Source organism: Gymnoscopelus microlampas (genome assembly GCF_963454915.1).
Source record: "Gymnoscopelus microlampas genome assembly, chromosome: 14".
NCBI classification, from domain to species: domain Eukaryota; kingdom Metazoa; phylum Chordata; class Actinopteri; order Myctophiformes; family Myctophidae; genus Gymnoscopelus; species Gymnoscopelus microlampas.
Window position 1 is genome coordinate 31,385,008 of NC_139951.1, and position 11,482 is coordinate 31,396,489.

General features: G+C 40.8%; 1 protein-coding gene across 1 annotated transcript; it reads right to left on the bottom strand.

Annotated features, from left to right (window-relative positions):
* Nucleotides 1-822: 822 nt before the first annotated feature.
* tap2t (transporter associated with antigen processing, subunit type t, teleost specific) lies at nucleotides 823-11,453 on the bottom strand. Its single transcript, XM_084079299.1, has 13 exons — nucleotides 11,250-11,453; nucleotides 10,440-10,713; nucleotides 9,731-10,041; nucleotides 9,087-9,198; nucleotides 8,686-8,816; nucleotides 7,604-7,809; nucleotides 6,968-7,165; nucleotides 5,155-5,283; nucleotides 4,575-4,763; nucleotides 3,982-4,155; nucleotides 3,638-3,797; nucleotides 2,233-2,369; nucleotides 823-1,835 (listed from the first exon to the last, which is right to left on the bottom strand). The coding sequence occupies exons 2-13, from the start codon at nucleotides 10,649-10,651 to the stop codon at nucleotides 1,650-1,652; spliced, it is 2,145 nt and encodes a 714-aa protein (XP_083935425.1). The 5' UTR covers nucleotides 10,652-10,713; nucleotides 11,250-11,453; the 3' UTR covers nucleotides 823-1,649.
* Between the last annotated feature and the right edge of the window lie 29 nt (nucleotides 11,454-11,482).

The window sequence follows — 11,482 nt, forward strand, 5'->3', positions numbered from 1 at the left end:
ACTTGAACTGTGTTCATAACATGTATTTAACTTACTATAGACCAATTATTTGTTTACCAACATTGAGACTGGATGCACAGGTGATTGTTTCATGCAATCAATTCTCAACCTGTTGCTCTTGTGTGTTGGCTAGTGAGGCGCGTCCTGGCCAGGACGCACCTGACTGAATGGATTTCATTTAGAGCCAGTGTGACGTCGTCTGTTAAGGGGTCTATTAGATCCTGTCAATGTAATCAAACGCTTGACAATCAAACTAATGTCTTAGTATCTATAGACCCCTTAACAGACGACGTCATACTGGCTGCGTGCAGCCAGTATGCGCGCAACGAAACCCATTATATCAGGTCTCGTTAGGACGCGTCTCACTAGCCAACACACACAAGAGGGGGTTGGGGTGTGCTGAAACCAGTGCACCCCGAAACAGGTTGGGAATTGATTGCGTGAAACAATCACCTGTGCGTCCAGGCTCAATGTTAGTAAACAAATAATTGGTCTATAAATAGTCGACCTTGTATTGTGAATTTGTACTTCCATGTACTGTTGTTCTCGTCTTACTAAATAAAGTACATCAATCAATCAATAGTGAGAAACTTTCTCAAAATAATGACAATATTTATATAGTCAAAATAGCCTAATTTATTTTATTTTGTATTATTATTTTTGCATTCTGGGGTTAAGTTAAATAAAGGTAATGTCTAGATCCCATTGCCTGGACAAAACACTATGATAACCACTTAACCAGTTACCAGTCAACCAGGTATTCTCTACAAAGACAAAGTCATATGATCTGTACAGCCAATGAAACTGACTAACCATGATAGATTAGGTTAAAACCAATTATTTTAATTTGAAAAACAACAACACACAATGTAAAAAAAGTCAAATTTTAAAGCCCACAATCCATATCAAAGTTACATCCATCTCACATTCTATTTGTTTTCCACGGGATCTATATTGTTGTAGGCTGGCGGGTGCAGTAACACAGTCCTATGTTTTGAACTGAGTATCTCAGTTGAATTAAAGTCATACTGGATAACTTTTTCAATTTAACAAAAGTAACATAAAGCGAGGGCGGGTCTTCACTCATTCAAATTAATGGGACCATAATTTACAGAAACGCATATTATGGTAATTGGAAAGAAGACTTTAACCGGAACGCTCGCCCCCATTTTGTCTGCGGACCGCTCGCCCCCAGCGGCAGACCACTCGTCCGGCTTGGCGTGGACGAGTGGTCGCCGGATTTGACTGGGGCGAGTGGACTTCAGTGGCCAGAAATACGTGGGTCCGATTGTTCCGAGGTCGCCGTATTTGACCTAGGGCAAGCGTGTTTTGGGGCGAGCGTTCTTGTATTCCTTTAAACTAGCGACTGAAAGCATAAAGTATGACAATGATTACTAAGGTAATAAAATCAAGTGTAAAGTCCGATCAAATCTCCATTGTAATCAATGGAGTGGTACTCCTTCTTCAGTCAGCAGGAGGGGAAATAGCGACACCTGCTAGGCCATTGATGAGAACGGCAGGGAATTTGGCACTTCCTCATGAGCCTAATTTTTAAGAGGGCATGCTTGCCGCCTGGTATAGACCAACGCAGTAATAACAAGGGATGTTGCTAAAACAGACTACTAAAATGAATGTTACACAGTATGTCTTTAAGTGAATAGTTCCTCTTTCAAACGATGGTAGCGTCCTTTTTTGGCCATTAGCTCTTGATGCGTGCCCTGCTCCACAATTCTTCCATTCTCCATGAAGATGATGTGATATGCCTGCTCCACAGTCTTCAGCTGATGGGCAACCACCAGTACTGTTTGGCCACAAGCCATAATCTCCTGTGTCACCTAAAACACAAGAGTGGTTCTAAATACTGGTTTACAGTATCGACATAAGTCTTTTGTCAATTCTGTAAACCAATATTGAAAGATACTGGTTTACAAAAGAAGCCCATGTCTTATGTCATAAGACATGGGATAATTATTAACATTTCAAGTGTACTTTCAGCCAGTCTGAAGTAATTGGAAAGATCTGCACTTTTGTGGTTCCAACCTAAATTGGTACTTTTTAGTGTCATAGCCCATAATAAAACAATACAATAAAATAAAAAACATTGTGTTCCACGGGTATTTTTCAAAATAAGAAATGAGATTCTGGTGCTAAAACACATTTTCACAAATATAACGCAATATATTTTCTCTCATATTCTTTCTCTAAAGTACACTCTGAAACTTTTCTACATACGGCATTCTGTATGTCAACGTCCAGGTTGCTAGTAGCCTCGTCCAGGATGATGACCTGAGGTTGTCGGACCAGAGCTCTGGCAATGGCTATACACTGCCTCTGTCCAGCAGCCAGACTGCCACCACGTTCCCCTACATCTACACACAAACACATGGGATGTTTGGCCATTGACAGATTGGTGATTGCCAAGGTCTTTGTCTTACAGTTGTCTACAACCAGCAAACATTTGGTACAAAAGTGCCATCATCATAAAACATCAATTCTGTTTATTCCATCTGAAGTGAACCATTAAGCTGTTAATCTTATATCCTCTGTCTACTTTAGGTTACTGTTTGAAGGAATGTTATGCAATTTGTCACATTTCCAGTACCTTGTAGACCTGTGTTAAAGTGTCAACTGTTCTATGTTCAGTTGTCACCCTTCCAAACATTCCTTGTATGTATGCCCCGTACAGGACTATAAATATTTTCTTATTCTAAAAATCAGCAGTCATCAATCACCAAATCCTCATAAGCCTATAACAGCTCTCCCCCTGTGCTGTGGTCCTCAACTAGTAACCCGTCCACTCCAGACAACCCTCCATCCACACAAGCCTCTAGTTAGAGCGCAGTAACGTTAATGTTCATTGGCAGTGATGGGTTCACCACTGATGGGTCTGCAAGTTTGACACCCAGCAGAGGAAGTGGTACAGCTAGTGCTAATGGCCCAATGAAAAGGGGCAACCCACCACCAAATTCTGGCTTTTGTCGCATTTTACTTTGCCATTTATTTTTGGTCTGTGATATGTCCAGTCTACATGGTTCTTTAAATAAAGGGGAAGTGGGGTGCAATATTTGTTTGCGGGTTATGGCTGTCATGGGAATTAACTTGTGTGTCAGCAGAATATTGCTGACACACACCCACATCAGGAACATTATATCCACAGCAATGGATTCGGCTCCCAACACACTTCCCAAAGTCCATCAATCACATTTGCACCATCTTAGTTTGTGATAAAATTATATATCAGACACAGTTCATGTTCATATATTGTTATTTGTGATTGAATATTAACATATTAACACTCACAATTGCCAGACAGAAGTGCATACAGCACATCTCTACCTTATTGTGGTACAGACAAATATAATGTGTAGTACTGTACATTTAATCTGAGGGTATAGTCTACATATTGTGCAAATAATTATGTGGATGTTCTTTATTTCTTATTGATGTGTTGAAAAATGTCCTTTTTTACTGACACGTCAACCTAAATAAATCAAAAGAGATTATGTTTTGTGTGTGTGCAGCCAGGAATTAATCCTTTTCTTGGAACTCAGAAGTTAAGTAATTTCCAAGGCTAAGCTGTGTGGGTTATGTGAGCACTGGAAGCTTTCGCACATGGTGATGGGCAACTCTGTTTTACCTGCGTTGTATTTCTCATCCAGTAGAGAGATGAAGCCCTCAGCTTTTGCCCTCCTCGCAGCCTCTTTCACCTTCTCCTCGGTACAGTCCCTCAAGCCGTACATTATGTTGTAGCTCACTGAGCCAGAGAACAGCTCAGGGTTCTGGGATACCAGTGCCACCTGCCATCGGAGAGGTGAAAGATATTGTTGGAAAGAAGCAGTGCTTCATCACAAGCACTGTTATTTATTTACTACAGAATTCTGTTGATACTGGAAAGGGAGGTATGGTCCCAGCACAGGCACTCTTTGTTTTTTTTGACTATGTTGTGGCATTGATGATCATCCTTTTTCCATACAGCCATACCTTTTGATGTAGGTATTGGTGCTTGTAGTGGTGAAGGGGCTGTCCATCCAACAGGATCTCCCCCTCCTGAGGGTCATAGAGTCTGTTAAGCAGGCTGACACAGGACGTCTTCCCACCACCAGAGGGACCGACAAGAGCTGTGATCTTCCCTGGACACAGCTCCATAGACACTGACTGGGAGTGAACAGGTAATTAATGCAGGGCTAGCCATAGCAGAGAGCGTGGTAACAAATTGGGCTTGAACAATATTTATTTTTGAATGACCAAAGCATTATAGGGAGCATTATAGGGAGAGATTCCTAATGCAGTTAACTTGACATATTACGTTCTAGGTGAGTTGCTTAGTTCAAGTGATGCTAACAAACACTATGATACTGCATAAGCCATACAAAAGCGAAAGCCTACTAATTACATTTCTAAATAATCAATGTTCTGTCATTTTTTTGGGATTTGGATGTGTCATCAACCACTTTACATTTTGGTGATTCATGACAAAAAGATTTGGGCACCCTGATGCCCAACTCCAATGAAAGCACAATGATAGAACCTAAAAGCTGTTTCTCCTGGGGCAAATAGAGTGAACAGACTCTAACCTTGAGTGCTGGTTTATCGGGCGTTGAAGGGTAGGCGAAGCTGACGTTCTGAAAAGTAACTCGTCCCTCCAGCTTCTCAGGAGCCAGCTCTCCTGCCTCCTTACACTGTGGTTTTCTGTCCAGATAGTTTAACACCTTATTTATGACACCTACTGTGCTCACTGTTTCTCCAATGCCATATAGAATCTCCTGGAAGACCAGACAAACAATATTTAGACCTTTATAATAAAATACATCTTTAGAAGTATTCCTATATTCCTAAGCTTAAACCGAATACAAGCACATAAAGGGTACCACAATTCTAAATACACTGTAATTCTAAAGCATTGTTCACTGATTTCACAAGACGTTTTGTCTGTGTGTCATCAATAAATCATTGTGCAATGTAAAACATCTGTGAATACTGCATTCATTGCAGCATGTGCTACCTCTGACTTTGACATTCGATCTTAATAGTTTTGGTAAGGCATGCCTTGCTGAAGATATATATATATATATATATATATCATTTTTTATTTTATTTTATAAAGTGCACTCACTTCTATGAGTATCCATATTATGCACAGACAACAGAACTCACCCTCATATTGGCTGTCATAGGTTTCTGGTAGAGGAAAAAGGTCAGCAGGCTGCCAATGCTGAGTTGATCAGAAGCCAGCAGATTACGTCCATGGAGCAGCATCAGCACCTTTATGCCAAGGCTCACCAGCTAGACGGCACACACAGAGATAAGACCCACACCATGATCCACACCAGACATACAGTGTGTTTGACCAGTGCCAGTGGTAATGGTCTGATGATGTCATGAATGCCTAAAGGTTTGTACTATTTGATATGGACCAATATACGCTGTGAATAGTGTTCATATTGCAAAATTCCACCCATCTTCAGCACTACCTAATTAGAATAAAATTAATGCCATTTTGCCATCATTGTGATCCCCTTTTCACCTAATTCTAGCTGGCTTGGCTAACTGACTTGCAGTAGATAACTTTATACCTACTGTACCTACATGTGCAGACACATGCGATTATATGAGCACATTTCCTAATAATGATGACACAATCAGGCAATCCGGTACACTTCCTGTTGGGATTCTAACTCCCTTATCTGTGGAATTTCTTGACCTCCGACTTCCCAGTAACTGACAACATGGACACGTCATCATAGGTCACCAGGTCATTTAGTGCACTGTTCCGTGGAAGAAAAAAATCTTTCCTACATGCACTAAATGCATGGTCAGGGACCACATGCAATACCTTCAGTGGTCCACGGACTACTGTCTACAGCAAGAAATGCTGATGTACGAGAGTGAGACCCCACTATACCCACCTACAGCAATTAAAGTATCCCCACCTTGCCCAGCTGGCAAGGCACTATTTCAGCATCTCAGGCAGCTTGGTTAGAGCTGAAAGTGTTTTCTCCATGGCTGGGATAATATCAAATAAATCTGCACTAGATTCAGAAAACGTGGCTTGAACATTGATAGCCTGTTTTAAATATTGTACACATTCCTTATAGAAGTTACTTCATATTAGTTTATATTGAATTGGAGTGCAGATACATAACTTGTGCTCATTAAAACACAATGGGCAATGGATCCATACAATCTAACATGATTAATTTAGTGCCTAAGCAAACAACTAAACAATAGTTTTGGTTGGAATGCCCTCTAGTGGACAGAATGTACATAACAACCACATGCTACAGTCTGTAGTACAATACATTGGTATAAGCCTATTAGGTACATAAATGATTATAATAATAGGCAAAATGTGAGCAGGAAAAATTTGATGGATTATAGAGGAAGATTGATAGCCCTAGTGTATTGCTTTGAAATGCAAAGTGAAAAGGAAAAACCTCCTGAACTCAGTTCAGTTAAGCACCAAATAACAAATGGCAACAGCTAAAATGTTATCCATGAAAATATGATAATAACTTCTTTGACATTAATAGGTTAAGTTAATGGGTAAATAAACTTAACTGCCTGTAATGCCAGTGAGGCTGTACATGTAATTATTATCATTCATTTCCATTTCCCCTTTTTCACTGGAGTGAAACCACTTCCGTTCTTTTTTCCCGCCTAATTATGAACCAGTTCAGAGTGTTTCCACTGAAAATGAATGGGTTCAGAACCCTAAAAGTTGGTTTGAAACTGGAATCAAAACATACTTGCTTTTTCTTGCCCTGGACTGGGAACCAAAGCGTCAATATTCTACAGGTTGAAGATGCAGATGCAATATAAACAATGGCAAAACTAAGCGACAAATCATCATAAAAAAAAAGAAAAGTGCAGTGGTCTAGTTAGTTTGGTAGTTAAAGCTGTCTTTGTTTGGTTGCACCATGATTCATCTTAGTGACAAACAAGTCACATACTGTAGATGTAATCTTACCCTCCGAATCAGAAGGTGGACTGCGCTGTAGATGCCTTTTTGTCTCTTGATATTGTACATCTGCTCCAGTGCATCATTATACCTCTTCATTTCAACTTCCTCTCCCTTGAAGCTGCGGACAATTTTGATTCCCTCAATAGTTTGTTTAGCCAACTCTGCGTTCTGAGCCTGGCTTTCTTGCACCTTTTCCTTGACCTCCTGTTTTAATGAAGAACACATGTAGACTTAAGTCCATCAACAATATAGAAACTGCATCATACATCATGGATTCAAATTAGCCATTAGTTGTGTGGTGTTTCCTCTCCCTGCCATATTATTATATAATTCTGCACTACGAGGTCTAGGCAACCATAAATAACATTACACTCTGTTCTACCATTGCACTAAATAGTGTGTAGCATCATATTTAGTATGATGCTACTAAACTCTTTACAGACATGTTTTTGCAATTTATGTATACAGTACAATTTAGAGTGAAATCTCATTGGATCTCACAAACAAATGGATCTATATGAAAACGCTGATCACACAATGTTTGCATAAATGCATTTAAGAGTGATTTACAATCAAATTTGTTAGGCACACGTTTGATAAACGAGGCCCATCGCTTCCCTGGAAATATTTTATGGTACATACCTGGCTGTAGGTGGTGTATTTTTTCTGTATAAGGGCCAAGAGAGGCATCTCTATACAGGTGAGCAGTGTGAGCTCCCAGGACAGGCTCAGCATCAGTACCAACATGAGGCTGGCTTTCACCAGGCCACGGACAAGCGCATTGGCATTGAGCGCTACGGCACGGCCCATCCTGTCCACGTCAGAACTGAGGCGGGATGACAGGCCTCCTGCAGGTGTTTGGGGGGGATATGATATCACAATCACACACACACACACACACACACACACACACACAAAGACCAGACAGCAACAGTACAATGGAACAGCATCCCATTATAATAAATAATGGTGATTTCACATGATGTTGAGTCATATTTTTCTCTAAGTCACATCTTCCCAGTTCCCACAAAGAGGGGGCAATTGATTATCTGCCTATGTGTGGCTGCTCGGCTCTATTCAATATCTGAGGGGCTGTTACTGATTCCTACAACCAGAGAAGAAAACAGGAAACGTATAAAATGATGATTTAACATCATAAAAACAATATATTTTGAGGAATTTCTAGTGTACCAACATTTTGTTTTTGAAAGTCAGGTGTGTTGATATCCGTGTGCCTGTCTCTGAAAGTTAATGTGATTGTCAGAGTTGTGAGCTGCGAGTTGTTACAGCTTGGGTAATTCATATTGCATCCAGAATACTGATTTCCCCGACTTCCTGGTGGGAAACTCATATAGAGGCTAAATCCAACACTACCGGAAAAGCACTATAAGGGCACAGTCACACCAAACTATGGTTGCCCGCTGTTAAACTCAGGTTGTGCGCGGCCAACTCAAATTATTTGCAGCCAGTATTGTATGGCATGTACCAGCAGGCGCATAGAGCGCATAAACGCAAGATGTGTGTGACACGCGGAAAGATGCGCAAGACCATGAATCCACACATTTGCATTGACAAAGCATTGGCAGATTCCGCCCATAGGTAAAAATAAAAGTGTGGTGTGTCCACCTAAGTGTGACCATGTGGTTACATAAGAAAAACCTGAAAGTGACAGCAAACAAAAAATATAAATAAATAACTGCTGTATGTGTTTGTGTGTGTCTCACCGGGCTTGTTGTCCTCAAAGAAATGTATCTCCTGTTGCAGTAAACTATGGAACAGGAGCTGTTTCATTCGCCTGTTCAGCCTGGACAGGGTCAACATGAACATGCTTCCTCTCAGCCCAGAGCACAGCATACTGGGATATAGGGAAGAATGCAAAGTGAGATATCTTTCCATTCACCTTTTTTTTTTTTTAAGATCCCCACATGTAGGATTGATGGGAAGTCCTTTTGTGCAACCTAAAAGGCTGCAAAGACAGTAGCTATCACAAAAGCAGAGAGAGCGAGGGGGAGGGGGAGAGAGAGAGAGAGAGAGAGAGAGAGAGAGAGAGAGAGAGAGAGAGAGAGAGAGAGAGAGAGAGAGAGAGAGAGAGAGAGAGAGATTTTTAAGACTATTGTTTTGTCACCTTCCAATTGAGAAAAGTGCCAGATGAACGATTGCCTGAGTGAAGCTTGTAAGGTGTTGGTCTCTCAGCATATCAATAACTCTCCCCTGGTAATATGGGATGAATGTATCACCTGCAGACAGATAATCAGAGGTTAACAGATTGTTTGACTGCCATAACGCATTAAATTGTCTCCTTTTCATAACGGGAAATGGATAATTTGTCCTACAGTATGACCTGATTTTAGGGATGCACCGAATGGGAAATTCTTGGCCGAAACCGAATACCGAATATAGGAAACAGTTGGCCAAATAACCAAATACCGAATAGCCGAATATGAATGTTTAAAATATATATATATATTATTTTTTTAAACAATTGTTTGTACCATTGCTGTCATGGTTGTGCCTCTGTTGTAGAGCTACGTGAGTATGGCAAAACGTATAATCACTATGGGTCCATATTGAGATCAGTTATAAAATATATATATTTTCCATTCCGTATTCAGCGTTAAAATCTATTCGGTTGAATACCGAATATTCTTTTTGTTGGCCATATTCGGACGAATATATTCGGTTGCCGAATATTCGTTGCATCCCTACCTGATTTGATTTTATTTGATTTTGCACTACTGTACAGTAAGTTATCATGATGCATATACTCACAGACGACCGCGCCGATGAGGAAAGAAAACGCTGCCGTCAGATGAGTGACGTCTAGTCTGAAAAACGTCACCACTCTGGTCAGCACCTTCCTGGCATCCACTTTCTTAACATCTCCTTTCGCCCCTCCACCACCACCGCGGAGGAAGTCCAGTTCCCAAACCCCACAGGCGACCAGAGACGATATCGTGGACAAGATCACCGTACTGGGTTCTGGGATAAGTCCAAAGGGCACTGCTGGGGCCTGATGATCCACCACAAGTGTCCGTCCACTTTCAAACACGGGCGGCAACAGGCAGAGTAGAGCAACCCACCTGCAGTGGTGTAAAGTAACTAAGTACATTTGCTCAAGCACTGTACTTACAGTAAGTACAATTATTAGGTACTATTACTTTACTGGAGTATGTCCACATTTCAATACTTTTACTTCTACTCCACTACCTCTCAGAGGCAAACATTGCACTTTTTACTCCATTACAAAACATACATTAACCACTTCAACCCTGTATACATTACGGCCATTTGAAAATAGACGATCTACAAGCTCACAATGTGTCGTGATACGATGCATTGTGAGCTTGTAGATCTTCTATTTTCAAAAGATTTGTGTACAATTTATACTGTATCTGTATATATTGTAACAGAGTATTTCTACATGACATACTTTTACCTAAAGTAAAACATGTGAGTACTTTTTCCACCACTGCCCCACCTGTAGAGTGCACACTGGGGGGGCTTCCCGTCGTCAGTCAACATCCAGGTCAAAGAGCGAAGGATTGTCCATCTCACAGCCGCATAGGCCCACAGAGCCAGCGGTCCTCCTGAAGTGGAGCAGTCACAGAGCACCAGGCCGCCCCACAGTGACAGCCACAACACACAGTCACACAGGAGGACCACAAACACACATCTCATCTCTCCGGCCATCGTCTCCCACCTGAGTTCCACGTCCACCCCGAAGATGTAGACTTTGATTGATTGATTGAATACTTTATTTAGAAGTGTGTAGAAAAAAATCACATGAAAGTACAGTTTAAATACAAGGTCAACTAAATAGGTTTAAAAAGCCCATGAAAGCCTAAGGGCTTGTTTCAAATGGGGTCCTTATGTACTCAATTCATAGTGACGTGAAATGACAGACTACTAGCCTGGTTCCAAACCTAATACACTACTATACAGAACATCACTGAATGAATGAATCCTAGTTGAACACGAATGCTGTTGTTACAGTCTGCGAAACAATTCATAATTATGTTGCTCTAGCCTTGGTGTCATATATGTATTTTATCGAGTCTGACTTTTACTTTCTATGCAAACCTATGTAAATGTCAAAATCGATAAAATACATATACGATAGTCTTGATCCAAAGCTAATGTTGCTCCTCCCTGTTCAGCAAACATACTGTAACACAGTTACAGTATGCTTGTTTGTTTGTACAGTTGTTATCACAACTTAATAAACGACTTAACGTTGTTATTGTGTTGTTAAAGATGTTATTGGACCATATTTTGATCCCAGACTTACCGTTGTTGTTGTCTCACGTTGAGCCTTGGAGGACGCTTTTACTTTCACTTTCACTTTCCCTATCGAGGCAGTTCGTTCGTCTTCGACCCATTTGGAAAACACTATGTAAAACGGTCTGATTCCATGTAACGATATATATAATACATTATACAGACGTCCAGCCCCTCTTTTAGTGAATCCATGCGTTCAGCTGCTGTTGTTCCACGCCCGTTTCTTTTCCTTGAAAGGCTTTT

Bases quoted from the DNA above. Each gene is read 5' to 3' on its own strand.
- tap2t (XM_084079299.1), bottom strand. From the start codon at position 10,651: ATGGCCGGAGAGATGAGATGTGTGTTTGTGGTCCTCCTGTGTGACTGT. The intron at 9,199-9,730 runs GTGAGTATATGC...ATCTGTCTGCAG, and splicing joins CCTCATCGGCGCGGTCGTCT to GTGATACATTCATCCCATAT. The intron at 3,798-3,981 runs GTATGGCTGTAT...CTCCGATGGCAG, and splicing joins ACCAATACCTACATCAAAAG to GTGGCACTGGTATCCCAGAA.